This window comes from Anoplopoma fimbria, chromosome 13, assembly GCF_027596085.1.
Source record: "Anoplopoma fimbria isolate UVic2021 breed Golden Eagle Sablefish chromosome 13, Afim_UVic_2022, whole genome shotgun sequence".
Classification (NCBI taxonomy): Eukaryota; Metazoa; Chordata; class Actinopteri; order Perciformes; family Anoplopomatidae; genus Anoplopoma; species Anoplopoma fimbria.
In genome coordinates this window covers 23,796,075-23,813,326 of record NC_072461.1, presented here as the reverse complement: position 1 = coordinate 23,813,326, position 17,252 = coordinate 23,796,075, and the positions used below count along the sequence as shown (strand labels likewise).

At 40.5% G+C, this 17,252-nt stretch overlaps 1 protein-coding gene across 1 annotated transcript in view; it reads right to left on the bottom strand.

Moving 5' to 3' along the window:
• The window catches only part of LOC129101695 (coiled-coil domain-containing protein 60-like), a 32,521-nt gene extending 20,752 nt beyond the window's left edge, over positions 1 to 11,769 (bottom strand). The window contains 5 exon segments of the mRNA XM_054611599.1: positions 245 to 287; positions 290 to 381; positions 1,805 to 1,975; positions 6,700 to 6,752; positions 11,453 to 11,769. Coding sequence (XP_054467574.1) covers positions 245 to 287; positions 290 to 381; positions 1,805 to 1,975; positions 6,700 to 6,752; positions 11,453 to 11,701 — 608 coding nt within the window. The 5' untranslated portion in view covers positions 11,702 to 11,769.
• Between the last annotated feature and the right edge of the window lie 5,483 nt (positions 11,770 to 17,252).

The window sequence follows — 17,252 nt, the reverse complement described above, 5'->3', positions numbered from 1 at the left end:
TATCTGAGGGTTATTTACTGAGAGTGACAGGCTGAAGGACAAAACACCGCGAGTAAAGAATGTGCTGCTGCTCGGGTGGAGGCTGCGGAGCGAATTATGCAAAACACAAAAAATCCAGCTCTTAGACAGCTTCTAACCTTGAGCACTGTAAAAAATCGCTTGAGCAGAGATACGGCTCGTGGAAAAGGACACCATCTTGAATAATTGTGGAACGAGCAGGCTGTGCAGTAAGTAGCGACCTTACCTCGGCGCTTCACTCAGCAGAGGGGAGGTCAGGGAGTGATGGACGGGGTGAAAGGTCGTGCTGAGCGGCTCTTCTTCCTGCGTGGCCGTGCTTCGGTCGCACCTGACCGGCTGGTTCCCGCAGGCGGAGGAGGCCACCTGAACACAGCAGAGATACAGTGATGTGAGCTTTTAATGACATATGAACATATTGATGATGAGATTGATGTGATGAGCAGATATTTTGAGGTGGTAACATGAAATAAGAATGAGTTCAATTCAATTTTACTGTATATTTTAGTTTGAATGTCGGTTTGCAAAGAGTTTAATGTATGAATGTTTTCAAAGATGTTACAAATTTTTATTATCTTAATCTGAAGATTATCATAAAGGATATTATAACAATTCATTCCGTGTCTGAAAAACAAATATTTTGGCCATCGTGTGACTTTTTAAATCTCCTTAAAATTTATACATAGGCCACAAAATACTTTGATTAAATGTAACACGAAAATCCGCGATATATGTGAATGAAACTAAAATATTTAACAAATAAATGCATTAATAAAATTTGAGTTTTTGATATTAATATTGAACATTTTAAATATATTTCTCAATATTTTTTAACGTCCCTGGTTTGGACAAAAACGAAAAAGTGAGAATCGTCAGGAAGAGGATCAGAAATAGGATTGTTCCTCTGCTACACCAGTAGGTGCCACACAGAGTAGACAGAAGTAGCAGCAGAAGAACTAATATATATACACACACAATAAAAGTACATTAAATACCTTGTAATGCAAAGTGTTGTTTTAATAGATTTTTTGGGCCACTTGAGGGCAGCACAACAAGCTGTGAACGTAACGAAATATAACACGTCGAACATGTGTTAAGTTTCTTTTTTACACATCCAGCAGCAGATACAAACAACATTAGCTTTCATTTGTAGTCGTGTTTCTGGCCTCCTTAAACAACAATCTATACTTTTGTTAAACCAACATCAGTGTGCTGCTAAATGAGATCTGAATCCAGAGGATACAATGTGATATGTTTAATAATAAAAACAGTTTGAATGTCTTTTGTGCGCCTACAAATGTGGCATATATGAAACAGTTTTTTTTAACCTATATGTAATTGTCTATACTCCCTAAGGATGCAAAATTAATTCAAACACAGTCATATCGTATGTGAATCATTCTCCTTTTAGCTTTGTTTTGGTCTCCACCAATTTGTGAGGGAAATATCTGACTCTGCTAGCTGCTAAAGGCTGCGCTATGCTCCGCAGCTAGTTGCTTACTTTGATGCTGGGCATATAGCGTACACTGGGTTTATGAGAGCCTTTTTTTTTGGTTAATGGGAGTTGTTAAAACTTGGTCTGTGACACCAAAATGCTCTGAGTAGGGTGATCATTTTCTGTGTTTTTCATGAGGAGCATCTCTTTTTAATAACTCTGTACATTGTAAATCTAAAAACGTTGATTAGTGCAGCTTTGAATACTCTGAAAACTGATGAACTGATAAAACTACGGCAGAAGGAAACTCAGCAAGCAGAAGTGAAACTAGGCAGATGTGAGTTGTTGCTTCACCCGTCAGATTCGCTGTCGGAGTCAGAGGAGAACCTGGGAGGTCGCGGCTCTGTTTTCAGCTGCTCCTCCCTCCTCACCCGCTGCCTCTCTTCCTCCTCCCGCTCCTCCTCTTCCTCCTTCTGCAGGCGGTGGAAGTAGCTCTGGCCTCGCTTAATTGCCGATGCCAACAGCCTGCAAAGACAAAAAAAGAGACGTAAAGAGCAGTCATAAAATACGCCGCATCGACCCATCGTGCTTTAATGATGATGTATGTTCACTTTCAAACAATCTACACGACAGAAATAAATAAATAACATGAATTAAAAAAAAAAAACACAAATGCCAAGCGAACACATTAATCTGCTGTGTTTTATTGGATATACAAAAAACATGAAAGCCGATGAGCTATGGCTAAAAGTGTTTGCGTGACTTCACAATAATCCCTTTTCACACACACACACACACACACACACACACACACACACACACACACACACACACACACACACACACACACACACACACACACACACACACACACACACACACACACACACACACACACACGTACTGTAAATCATCCACATCAGAGCACAACCTAAACAGCAGGCAGGTACAAATGACACCTAACTAGAGCATTATGGGAGAAGCGTGTTACGTCTGGCCAGATTAATGACTTAATTATGGCGGTTTAGCTTCCAACCATAACCTTTCCTCAAACACTGTTTGCTTGTTTTCCTCATGCTGCACGCGTAATTACGTTTGCATTAACGCAGCGCTGGAAAATTAAAAGACGCCGCTTCGGAGGAACTGTCGAGGTGACTTTGCCAGTCGAGCGAACACACCTCTGCGTTTGTTAATCGTTTTTTTTTTTTTTTACATGAGCAGCTCGCCTTCTTCTGGGTGAAGGAGGCAGAGAACAGCAGGTCAAAAGGGCGTGCTGCTATGAAGCTCATCATGGCGAGATGGAGTGGAGAGTCAAGGTGGCGTTTGATCATTTGTTTGTGGAATCAACACATTTGCTTTCAAATGTAATAAAGACTGTGTTTCAGGTTTTGTTGCTGATGTTGGAGGGAGTTGAGCCGTCATCAGGAACTCCAATATGAATGTGACTTTGAGATAAGTAGTTATGTCAGATCACAAAGGCAATATCAAGAGAACATTGTGAATTTGGATCGGGCAATAAATCAATATCATTGTTTATATCATTTCAGAGAAATTGTATGGAGAAGATATTAACTGAGTGTTTTCTTTTAAAACATTCCCCCAAGAAGAGCACAGAGCTTTGAAGCAAATTTTACACAGTAAAGCTACAACTTCCAGGTCCATTATATATATATATATATTTTCAGATTTTGTCTCCAGTGAGCATCTTCTTGGAGCTTACTATCCAGTTCTCCCAATTAAACCATCATGTATGATTCAGGTTCTGACATGATACAAATTTTGCAAATGTTTTATGAGGAGGGAAATGCATTCATTGGGTTTGTTCCACATAATTTAGCTAGTCCGGAGCGCCTCACGGTGAATAGAACAGCTCCAATTTCCTGATTATGAACACAACAAGAAACAGAGGAGGGAGGGTCAGAACCTCAGTGACCTTACAATATTCTCGTGACCTTTCCCTTTGCAGGAGAACGAGATTTTTTTGCAAGCAAAAGGCACAAAAGGCCTGCATACCTTCCAACCCCCCTCTGCAGCTCCAGTTCTTATTTGTTATCTAGCGAGCAGCTGGCTGGTAATATTTCGCCCACAAGTGGAGCCAAGCACTTCAAGCTAGGAGGGGGGGCACAGAGCACTCGTGTTCCAGCATGCTAATTTGGCTCCCGTTTGGGTGATACGCAGAGTGCACCCAGTTTAGCTCTGAGGCATGTCTGTTCTATTTGCATACCACCACCACGCCCCTGATATTACTTATTAATCTCCAAATGTGACATCTAAGTCCAAAATGCGGCAGTCTTAATTAAAGTGTTGGTTCTATCAGCATCGCTAATGACTCGTAGCTCTCGAACGTGCAAAAAAAAAAAAAAAAAAGAGTTGTTCCCTGGAGTAGCTGCCGGCTGCCAAGAGTGTGGGAAGAGGCTCGGTGACCTTGCCTCAGACGTGACTCATTCCGTTAGCTCTTTGTGCTAAAGTGACTCTTTCGCTTTGGTTCAGCTCCCTAATTGATTAATATATTTTGAACTTGCAAAACATGTGGGCGTCTCACTGCTGGTGTTGGACGCACCACATGCAGAAATGTTTGCGACAACGACACTGAGTGTGTCTGAATGTAACGTGAAAAGGTGAACGAGGGGGAAGGGAGGGAAAGAAGCAGACGGAAGAAACGAGCCAGTCGATGACGGGCGGGAGTATTTGGTGTGACAAGAAGAAGGCATGGAGAAGAAGCAGCGTAGCATCAATACTTAAACACACAATGAAACTATTGTGTTTGAAAGCCAAGACGCTCTGAAGTAAAACCCCCATTATGCCTCTTCTTCATCACCAGCGTCTGTGCTTCCAGTCAATAACAAGTTATTCTTCTTTGTGAGAGTGAATTATGAGCACAAATCAGAGCCTGGCTTGAAAAAGCTCATTAAAGATGACAATGCTCTGAAGGGAGGCTTGATCGGTGGTGGTGGCAAATTGATTGCGGTGTAAAAAAAAAAAAAAATGGAGACATTTGTGCGTTGGGAGAGGGTGGTGGTGGAGGGGGACTGTTTTTTTTTTTTTTTTAACAGATCAGATCACGGGAGCCCTTGGGTGGCAGCTTGTTGCCAGGCAACAAAGGAGATATGGTTTTTTTTTTTTAGGTAGGTGAGGCATCTTTACAGTGATTAAACCAATTCTGTAATAATAATGTAGCATGGTGGATTTGGTTAAGTGTGATACACAAGCGACTGCAACACGACGTAAAAACTCATTTCATAGCTAAAACCGATTCGGATCAGAAGAATGCTAGTTGGGAAGTTTCATCCGTCAGCCGCAGTGGGACTAGAAAACAGGACTCGCATTTGTGTTGACAAGACAGCGTGGTGATGGTTCATGTCAACATCGCCAGACATGAACGGCAGAGCACGACAGCACAAGCTGGCGCGGTCATGAATGACAGAGTGCCACGGTGATTTAGGCTCTGTAGTGTCTGCTGAGCCAAAACAAGGGGGAAAAACAGGAAGTACGAAACCCAAAAGAGGACTCTCGTCATCATATTGCGACAGAAATTAGTGACGGCATGCACGGTGTATAAGGATTGGTAGCAAGAGTGATGTAAATAACACGAGTTGAAGGAAAACATCAAATTCAAGTGACTATCTTTAAATGTGCGTCCTAATTTCAGACTAATCTTTAAATGGAGATAATTATTGCAGCTGTGTCTGTGTTTTTGGGGATTATATAAATCAAATGATAAATCCCCATCCTACAGAGGAGGATTAGGGCCATTTGAAAGACATTATTTTACTCTATGTAACATTGCCAACCCATTTTCTGATATTTTTGTGCTTTTATCTGAGAATGATGATCTCTTTAATCAAAGAGCTCCATTGATTTTTTTTTCTCCCCTCTCAACTGTTTCATACTCCTCTTGACATGAATTGAGATAATGAAGATTTGACTAGTGAAGTACTTTTTTTACCCTTGTCATGATTTATTTTATATATCTGGATGTCCCAAGAGTGTTATTGCACTTTTGGATACCACTTCTCTACAACAAGAGAAAGGGAAAAGCTGTGTTTCAATCATCCAGCTTTCAAAACTGAATTTGAAGTCAGTTCAACATCAAAGTTATGTAAGTATTACAATGGTCTATAAGAGTTTTATATGCCTTGAGAAATGATGGATGAACTGTCAAACTCAGTATATTTGAGTGGTTCTGATATGTTACTTCAAAAATCAACACAAAATAAAAGTTTCTCATAGTTACCGCGACTATATACTTTGTAACATGACCTACATAGTTACCATAATGTTATCATCTAAGTATAACAAGAAAGTGGGAAAGTTGACCGAGGTCCTGCCGGGTTCCGAGCTTACTCAACTGTTATTGGAGCGCAGAGGGAAAGGGGGCGGGGCTTAGGACGGGTAAGTTATCGTAGCTTAGCATGAAAAATGGTTGGTGAAACAGCTAGAGTTCTCTCTCTAAAGTTCAACAATATCAGCACTTTCAACATTTACTAATTTACATCTCAGTGGGAGTTACCACTAGATTTAAATGACCCATTATGAAAAATGAAATTGCTAAAAAACAGCCCGCTAAGTGTCCATTCTTTCCACCAAACTGTTCGAAATGAAAAACAAAACCAGGCCCACTAAGTTTAAGAGTTTTTTTTTTACTCTGGCCAAAAAAGCATTAGAGACTTTCAACACAGGAGCTGACAGAGAATGGGGCTGCCATTTGGCCTAAAAAAAATCATTACTGCTGTATTCACTTGCGGGGATAAACAGCCACATTTCATCTGAGGGCGAGTATCTCCTGTGAAAATGGCAACCTTTCCCCGTAACACCTGTATGAATAATTCAACACTCTGGGCTCTATCAGAGGCTGTCAGAAATGTCAGCCGGTTGGAAGTACCCTTGGCTGACCCGAGAGGATGTTGACTCTGCACCCTGTGGTGGGGTTAGGGGGTTGCACACACACACACACACACACACACACACATACAGACACACATACAGACACACATACACATTGGACCAAATGCCACAGCGTTTCCAGTGCCAGGACTCCACTGCCTGCAGGACACAGAAGCACTAAAAACTGAGCGTGCCTGCAGTGAGTGAGCAAACTGTTGCAGATTTGTTTTTTGCCATAAATAGCTGTTGCTATTACTATCCTCATCTGTTTCAGTGGGGGGGGGGGGAGCAGCAAGACACCACATGTTTACATCAACAGACGGGAAATCATTTGATCCATATTTGCCCACAGATGTAACTCTCACCTGGTGCGGCCCAGATGCTTCCTCAGGGAAACGATATCCGCTCTTTTACCAGCCTGCGTGCGACAAAATTGGCAAACTCTGAAAAGTGAAAGTGCATAAAAAACAAAAGAGATAAAAACAAAAAGGACAAGCAGCTATAATCTTTTTGGTTTTTTTCCCGAGTAGCACTGGAGCTCAGAGGACTTTTTCCCACCCATGAGAGACTCTGCCGCATCCCCATGTGACCTCTGCAGAGGCAAATTGGGCAGCGGGCCCAGAGTGAAGATTACGTCTCTAATGTGACATCGCATATTGAAATGAGGGATAATCGGGCAATTAATCTCTACATAATTAACTGCAATGAGTAAAAAAAGAAAAAAACACTCCTTAAGCAAGATAAACTGATGTTTTCGGCAATGTAAATTAGATAACAGGGTGTGAGAGGAGTATAAATGTGGGCGTGATGATTAACGGTCACACCTTACTTCCTCCTGTGGAATCTGGAGCGCTGCTGATAATGGATTGGTCCACTATCTTTGGTGGGTCATCTGTAGTCGCCTATGAGTCATCAAGATTCGAGGAAAAGAGGCATTAGCTCGGACGGGATATTCATGAGGATTTTTTTTATCTTCAGATCTTTCATTTGACTTATTAAGGCAGCTTCAAAACTTATAAAATAGAATAGAACGGGATAGCACATCTTAAAAGTGAGGAAACTTATTTCCAACATGGTCTCGAGCTTTTTAGAACATATAGACGTTAAATTAAATAACTGCAATATCAACCAGATGGCAACCTTCTCTTCTGGAGTTTCTTAAACTTGCATTCTCTCTAAATTTCACCAGGGGGCGACTCCTCTTGTTGCAAACATAAGTCAGATTGTATGGAAGTCAATGAGAATATGACCCTACTTCTAGCTTGATTTACTGCCTCAGTAAATATTGTAACCATTAGCTTAAGGTCTCAATTGCTAGCGCCCATAACAGCAGTAACTAGGGAATTGAAGGTAGACCTGATGTATAGAATTCAATCGTGTTTTTGTAAAACAAATTACTGTGGAAAGTGTCTCTTCATTAAATTAGCAATTTCGAGTATCTAAAGTATTGTCAAGTAAAATTAAAAGCTTCTGTCTTTGCAGCATTTTTGGTTTTAAGCCTTTGCTATATTTTATTGTACCGCACTTTGGTCAATCGCTGTTGTTTTAAAAATATTTTTATAAATAAATAAATAAGAATCACCAAGAATGCTTTTGCTACTGTAATGTGAGAGTCTTCCCTTAAGGATGACAGCTAAAAATGAATCCAAAGATAATTTATTGTTCCCAAATCGGCCTTGGGTCTCTCAGATTTCCACAGATTCACTTGTCACTTTCTGGTTCAAATGCCTTCGGAGCCATGCAAAATGAACCCCTTTAACTGCACACACACGCCAGTATCTCACTTGGTAGAAAGCTGTTGTTCAAATTCACAGAGCTTTATTTAAAATCACAGGGTTGATACCAAAGATTCCAAAGATACCAAGTATATGGGGCTGAATTTTGGGGGAAATTGGGTCCAAATTGATGCACAAGCAATCTAGGATATTCCCATTTAATGGTAATGCAGCCATAAAAACATGAAGTATTGGGTTTGATACCTTCTTGGAACAAACTGATACAGAATATATATGATACTGTCAGACGAAATTATTTACAATCTTAATGCTAGGGAAAAAGTGCACGTAAAGGGGTAAAAGAAAATTGAGTTCCAGAGAGTAAATGCTGAATCTTTCGGTGGTAAATATGATTAAAAATGCCACTCCCCCTAAATGTCATGACTTTTTAAGATTCATGGCAAAGCTACAGATGAACTGGACAAGAACCGAGCTGAGCTCAGGTCTTCCAGCTGCGACACCCAAAAGGACAAAATAAAAGGTGGCCGTGAGCGTGGAAATGCCACGGCCGTCATATTTCACTGCGGGGCTTCTCTCTGAGCGGGTCCTGCCTCCGCTCGGCCCCCTGCTCCGCCCCACCGTCTCTCTACGTCTACGCCTCCTCACCCTCCTTTCTCCTCATCATCCCCCTTGTCCTGACGCCTGCCTCTGCTGATGGATGAGCTCGTTTGCTCCAAGTCTCCTTTCGAGTCAAACCGGGACACTGTCGTTGCCTCACTGCTAGTCCAGTGGACACAGAGAATAGAGACCCCGGATTATGAATGCTTTATGTATGCACGCAGGTAATGCATGTTCCAATACATACCCCCAAAACAAATGATTTCATGGGATGGTTTGTGAAGCTGCTTAGGCCTGTGTATTTCCCTGAACCCCCAGGAGTAACGCACGTACACCTCACAATGCTGTTAGTATTGCATTTGTCCTAACAGCACCGCAGAGAGCTGAATAAAAAGCATTGCAAATGCAGTAACACAGAGCAGGAAACTGCAGAAGATGAGATTGACTTATTTACCTCAACCCATGGTGATTTACAGTGTAAACGGGGCGATTCTTGTTCACTGTAGTCATAGAGGCAATGGATTGGCAACAGCCGGCATTGGCTAAACCAATTCATCGAATGAATTTTCCTCTTCCACAAATAGCGTCGTTTTATGTTAGACCGAGGTTCAAGCATCGCTCCGCCAATATTTCTGACTCATTGCCGGCTGCGATAACCTGTGAGAAACGGCTTTCCAAAAAAACTAAAAATATTTCCATAGATAAGCCACTCCACTCTGATGATGTCGGTTTTGATATGGAGTCTCTCTATTCGCCGGCCAGCCTCAGCGACTGAGCCAACCCTAACAATAACTATGATGAATGCAGTGTCCACGGGAACAAACCAGCCGTTTGACACTTCATCCCCCTTGATGCATTAGCCGCTAATATCCCGTGGATCCGTGGCGGGCGGTTTGAAGCCTCATGAGTCGATGCGACGGGCCCTTCCCCGAGCATAAGACCGTAATCATCGAACAATCGTCAATGTCTTACGTCAAATGCATTTGTTAGTGGGAACAGGCTTTGGGGGGGGATCAGACACAGCATCTGTGCTGCTGATTATGAAAACTGACTCTGCAGAGCCCACCGGGGGCCTTCAAAACTGACTCTGAGATCCTCTCCAACTCAAAAGTAAAAGTAAACTGGGTCATGGGTTGTGTTTCCTATCCTTTTGACTGTGAGTCCGAAATGTGTTTTTTTTTTTTATATATCTGGGCTAGAAAATTTTGATTTGCACCTCACTTGATGTGCTTGAGGGCAGTCAGCGTCCATTAAAAAGCGACTGGTATTGGATGGGACTGCTCTGTGTAGCCTGGGGAAGTGGAGGGAAAGGTTGAGTGATGAATGAGAGATAGAAACCCCGCCATGAAATGGGAGGGATCCCACACATATACACAGAAATATATGTGTGTGAGAGCAGCATTAGCAGTTCAATGGGGGGAAAAACACGAGTGTAATGGGACCGTGAAGACTTTCTGATCTTTAGCAGACACCCGATGGGATGAAAAAGAAATCGTTAAAAAGAGAGGAAGGGAGAGTTTTGATTCTCTCAAATGAGCCATTTTTAATTTTGAGTGAGATGAATAAACAGCCAGCCATCTTTGAAGTTAATCCTGCAACAAGGCATCAAAATGATTTAGTGATGATGTGTTTACAAGGGATGTGTGGGAAGTCACCTGAGACAAGACGTGATAAAGTATCTCACTCTTTTATCTACAGTACCAGTCAAAAGTTTGGACACACCTTCTCATTCAACTACTTTGAAGAATCTAAAATATAAAACATATTCTGGTTTGTTGAGCATTTGTTTGTTTACCACATAATTCCATATGTGTTCCTTCATAGTTTGGATGTCTTCAATATTAATTTACAAGGTAGAAGAAAATAAAAATAAAGAAAAACCATTGAATGAGAAGTTCATTCAATTTTTGTGTTTTTTACAAAGAGTTTGAATTATATTTAAAAACCATCAACTACTGTCACAACAAAAAAAGCTATAAAAACAAAGATGTCATACATCGATATATGTTTGTAATTATACAATCAGGATTTGTGCCTTAATATTATTTATTTATGTCTTTCCATTTTCATTTTGTATTTTGTTTCTGTCTTTCCTTCTCTCCCCCTGGCATGTAAGTTTGAATAAATATACAGTACCGGTCAAAAGTTTGGACACATCTTCTCATTCAACTACTTTGAAGAATCTAAAATATAAAACATATTCTGGTTTGTTGAGCATTTGTTTGTTTACCACATAATTCCATATGTGTTCCTTCATAGTTTGGATGTCTTCAATATTAATCTACAATGTAGAAAATTTTTATAAATTTTGTTTTGTTTTGAATAGAAGTACCAGTCAAAAGTTTGGATTCTTAGATTCTTCAAACCATTAATGAGAATGTCCAAACTTTTGACTGGTACTAATATAATTAAATAAAATTTTCCAAAAATGTAAAATTCCCTTATTATGAAAACAATAAATAATTAATATATATACTATATATATATATATATATATATATATATATATACAGTACCAGTCAAAAGTTTGTACACACTTTCATTCATTTTCTCATAGAAAAAAAAATAAAAAATAAAGAAAAACCATTCAATGATAAGGTATCCAAACATATATAATAGTAAAACATATATAATAAAATAATAAATAATATATATATATATATATATATATACAGTACTGATATACAAACTTTTGACTGGTTCTGTATATAAAGTCAAAACAAAACAAAATGTATAAAAATGTTGTGAAATCATGCAGTTTATTTTGGTTTATGACTTTAAATACCTTCCCCACGTGTTGCTGTCCCAGAATGTGGAGTTTCACTGGTTTGGGATCCAGATGTGATGGAAGCCTGGGAGCCTCCTCCAGTCCCCGGGCCGCTTCCGGGTTGCTCTGCCGGCTCAGGTGCAGCTGTCGGCGGTCAGGATTCACCCAGAGGTCCGGCCCAGGACTGGTCCGAGCACCACGTTTCTGGTCACAAATTGGAGGCATTACCAGCGTACAATTACGATTATTCATGTTAAGTGTGTACATTAATAACAAAAACTAAAGTTGAGCAGAAAACAGCGGGTTAATAAACGCAGTTAAAGTGTGCAAAAAGTTTTTCGACTGTTTTCGACACTTTTCGTCCTGCGACCTCCGTTTCCCATGGCAACGGCAAAAGAAGCTCCGCCCACACGGAAGTGAAAGTTATAAACCATGTGGACAAAAGTATATGGACACCACAGAGGCCTAAATGAACCCAGATGTTGCATTCACATGAAGCTGTTAACACTTGAGAACCGTGTTTGGTTAATTTATTAATAAATTAAAGCACGTGGTTGCTACTTGACAGCTAGTTGTGACTGAAACCATGTTAATTATGAGGGATTCTAACAGGTGGATGAAAGTCTGACTAGTTAGCGTGATGTAATACAGAGCCTCATGACCGACCAATACCTATTAATATCACAAACTACATGAAGGATGTTTTATTTGAGGCATGTCAATCACAATGGCTCACCAAATCACATTAGTTCCTAGAGAGTCATTATTGTAACCAACATTAAACTGGCAGTTACACAGCCAAAGTCCATTTACTGCAGTTCGTCTTGATCATTAATTACACATTTTTATTGCATAGTATTGTTTTTCTAGTGAAAACAGAAGTCAAAATAACATCACACTAACTCATGGTAACTCCTGAGTCAGATAAAGAACAAGGTTATATCAATTCCAATGAGACTACATGTGTGGCTGTATTTATTGACACACATATGTATGCCTTTTCGCAGCAGACACTTTGACTTGTCGCTGCAGGAAAACTATAATGTGCAATTATTAACATTTATGATGGCTCTCGTCTATTACGACTCCCAAATGAGACATCAGACCAGTCCCAGTTTTTATTATTGTCAATAATTACTTTGTTTTATCCATAATAAGAAAAGCGCATGTGCTACTAATGACATTATGGCTCTCTTCTGTTCAAGGCATGACAGTGCAACGAACCAGCATGTAATACCTGGATCCTTGAACTGAAGCAGCTAAATGAAAATCAGCCTTATTATTTACATTTGTGCTATTCCTATTCAAAATGTCTGCCATGAAAAAGGCCTGTTGTCGTCTAATTATTGTCTCACTCTCATAACTGTAAGAGTCTTACAACCTGCAAACATACTTGACTATTGAGAGACATGAACAGTGAATGTCTCTGCTTGGTCACATTAACTTTTTTCCTCATTGAGATCTGTATCACTCACCAGTGAGATTATAAATGTTATTAAACCATCAATCACACTGAAAATAGTGGGGCTTTATTGATATTGGCTAAGGTGAGGTGCCAAAGCTCTTTCGTTATTTTTTTAGTCGGTTTTGCCAAAATCACAGCTCAGTGTGAGGCTGCATGCAATCAATCCAAATGAATAAATCAAGATTATGTTACAGAATCAATAATAATTTCCCCACACTAAATCAATCTATCCTTTCATGCTCCATCTATTCAGTATTCCAGTCCATGCAGCTCTGAGATCTACCTGGAAAACTTTCATTCATCATTATTTTTAAAATACAATTTCGTAGATTATCCATTTATTGTTAGTTTATTTACCGCTCCACATGTTTCTTTTTTTTCGTAGCATTTAGTGAGCTTTCCATGTATCAAGAGGGCCTTGTTTATGTAAACTATTGACTGTGTTGAATTGGACATTTCTGCAGCACTAAAATTTGGATAAATTGGTTAAGTTTAAATGTTAAGAGACAATTGGTAAAAACTGTAATATCCATATTCAAAGGTGTTTAGCTCTGTTAGTACTGCAGCTTCTAGCCACCGGCTCAGATGTTGCCATGTTGAAAGCCTTTGATAGACAATACATATGCTCTCAATTTCACATTTAGCACCTTTTATGAGTGGAGATGGGTGAAACTCATATACTGTATATATTTGAGAAAACTGACATACAGTATTTGAGATTCATTTGTCAATATTTTAAAATAATCTCACCAAAGAAGTTTCTTCTCTAATACTCAGCTTTTTACAAATTGTATTTCCACCTTCGCCTTCCAAACTTTTGACGAGTAGCATGAACATCTTGGTGCACTGTGGGCATATGTGCCTTTAATTTGAACAGGATGGAAGTCTCTATTGATGGTTGGAACAGAGGAACACATTTCTTTGCAGGCGACTCCGGCAGCAGCAGCAGCAGCAGTGAAACCCAATTTAACCTCTCACAGTATATCCTACAGACAGCATTTGTGGGTAAGGCATCACACAAAGTGTCAGAAACATCTGTTCAATCTGTTCTGTGCTCCAGTGGACAGTATGCCGAGATCTCTGGGCACACGGCTCTAAAAATGAAACACTGACAAGTCTGTCACACTTGATAAAAGAGGGAACAATAATAATCCTGTTGAAACTGCCGAGCGAAAGAAAAATGGAGTGGAAGGGAGCTTTGTACACTCAATACACACACACATGCCACTGAAACATTTCAGATAACACAAAACAGATAATTTTGTGTCATCCTCAGCCTCTAGCAGAGGTATTTCATGCTCCTGACCAACCGCTGCCAGAGTGTGTCCTTTGAGGGGGTGAAACATGGCGGGAAGAGACACTCTGGATGTCCTCATGACAACACCGAGGAGCCCAGTCACCAATGACAGAATAGAGTTCACTGGGATGTGAGAAGAACGGTCTTCAGGCAACAAATGCAACAGTTCAAACACAAACTAGCCTCAGTCAACCGCTCGCTATTTGCCATCGCACCCTCAAAAGTTAAAAATACACCTAATTAGTCTGTGGCCTTCTGTAGGCCAGCCAGAGGTAGCGGCCTCCCCCTTCCACACCCATCACCCCATGCATGCCCTCACACTCTTCTCATGGGATCGGCATGAGTGCTTAATAAGTGCTAAAGCAGACAGGAGCAGTATATAAAGCCATCAGAGATTTCTCAGTCTCAACGCACTTAGCTTTCTTCTATCATTCCAAAGCTAATTAAGGAGATTTTAGTTGCTGAAATTCAACAAAAGAGGGTCCAATTCCAGTTTTATTCCCAGCTCCATAGTTTTCTTTTGTGTGTAATTCTTATTTCTTGAAATCATGGAGGAACAGGACAAAACAGAGTCGTCATGTGGGTCGCTCGGTGGAGGTGTCCCCTGGTTCCCCCTGAGAAAATGGTGGCTTTTCAATCAGGATCTTGGCCTGCCGCCTTTCCTGGAGCCAGGGGAGCCTCGGTGGACGGACGTGGACCGGCTCCAGAGGAGTTTGGCGGGCTGCTCCTGGCCGGGGTACATACCCGCTCCGCTGTTTGTGCCCTACATATCTGGGTCCATGCATCAACCCGGCCAGAAGATTAGTGAGGAGCAGTACAAGTGGAGGGTCAGCCTGGATGTGGCTCACTTCTCTTCCTCAGAGATCTCTCTCAGCGTCAGGGACGGATTCCTGGAGGTTGGAGGTACAGAGCTTTGGCGCCCAGTTCTGTTAATTAAACAGCATTAAAAGTTCACTCTGGCATTGCTAATTGCTTTTACACACAGGATAGTTTCTGCTCAAGTATTTAATAATCTTATCCATCTAATATTATCATCTCTAACAGAGTTATCCAAATAGTCTTCTCTCCCAGTTCACAGAATAAACCCCTCCAAACTAAACGCTAATGGAAAGGGAGCTGAATGAAACAAAATTAGAAAGCTGCTGAAATAATGGGCTCGGGGAAATCACTGCGCTGTGGCAGAAATGAATTTCTGTGTTGAGTGGTTGCTCTGTGTTGCTTGATTCCTCTGCGTGTCCTCACATTTCTTCCCCATAAACGGTAATCCATCCCCAGGGAAACACGAGGAGAGGCCAGACGAACATGGATTTATTGCCAGATGTTTTACAAGGAAATACAGGTATGCAGAGTAAACACGGATAATAACCTGCAGACGATTACATAGTATCCAGCATCCACAAATGCAGACATATGAAAAAATAGATATTTCTGTATGTATCAGTTTCAGTATTTGGAAACACTTTGTACGTGGCGTTGTAAACAGGATCTTGTCGTTTTCAGGCTGCCAGCTGAGATTGATGCGAGCAAAATCGTATCAACACTTTCTGTTGATGGTATCCTGACTGTGGAAGCTCCAGTTTCCAAAACCTCCGTTCCTTCTGCCATCGTCATTCCCATAAAGGTGATCACAGCTGGGAAGTTTATTTACATTTAGGCGGAGACACCTGAGTCAAAAACATCTTTTTCACGTATTGATCAATTTTGATATTTGATTGTATTTTGCTTCCATAACTTTTCATTTGCTACTTTGTCTATTTGTTTCCGTAGATTTCTCCTAAATTTAAAGATTGCATTAGATAATGCCTCATTTTTATATTTAAACTTCAAATTTCCGAAAACTTGAAATACAAAAAATGATGGTCTTAGTGTAATCAAGTGGGGAAGTTTTGTAGTGATATTAATTAGTCAAAAAAATGTGACCTTATTCCCCTGATTTTCTCATAATGAGTTTTTCTCTCACTACGAGGCCAGAAATGGCTACTTTAGTCGGCATGCACTCCATTTTCCTTTTTTATCTCTATTCTGAAGGTTTTTACGTTCATACATAATTCATTTGTAGAGCACGTTATTTCTAAAAAACATGGAGGAATTTTTTTTTAGGCTGTGTGCAGTATTTTCTGATTCATGGAGTGATAAAAAGAGATATCCCAAATCCCCTCTGTAAAAAAACCTTTGACTCGAATTGAATATGTCATGAAACAAGAATTTTGGTTAAATAGATGTTGTAGAATATTGAACCTGGCTTAATCCATTGTTAGTATTCTGTTCTGGAAATGTATGCAAATCAATGCATATTTATAAAGATAATTCCTCATTTGCACATTGAAACATAAGATTTTAGAAAACTTCTAATACAAAGCATTATTGGCTTACTGTGAGTTAACATGTGGGGAAGTTTCATTTTGATTTTTATTAGTTAAAATGTTTACCTTATTCACCTGGAGTGACTCCCCGTTAAAGGGATAGTTTGACATATTGGTATATGTGCTCATTTGCTTTCTTGCTGAGAGTCAAGCACATTTCCAAAACCTTATCCCTCTTGAGTCTCCACTTATTAAAGGACTGGCATTCAAGTTCAGTGGTATTGAGGTGTGGCATGAAAGCAGAGCTTGATAACCTGTAATGATTTAATTTCACTCCTGACATTTATTTCATATTTATACACAAATACAGGTGGACCTGGAGGCGAGTGCAGAAAAACAGGAGGAAGAAGAAGCCCCTGATACTGACCCAGATAGCTGCAGAGCACCGGAGGCGCAATGTTTCCCGTCTGCAGAGGATGATGGGGAAAAGTCTCAACAAGAGGTTCAGGGCGATCAAGGTGACCAACCTGGCAGTGCCACAGCTGAGCCTCTGCAGCCTGACGAGATGAAGGAACAGGAGGAGGAGAGCCACGAAGAACCAGCCGCAGAGTCAGCGCCTGTAGATGGCGAAGGCGCAGAGGGTCTTCAAGATCCTCCTGAGCAACATGAAGCTACATCCAAACAGCCAGAACATGAAGAACCAGCCGCAGAGTCAGCGCCTGTAGATGGCGAAGGCGCAGAGGGTCTTCAAGA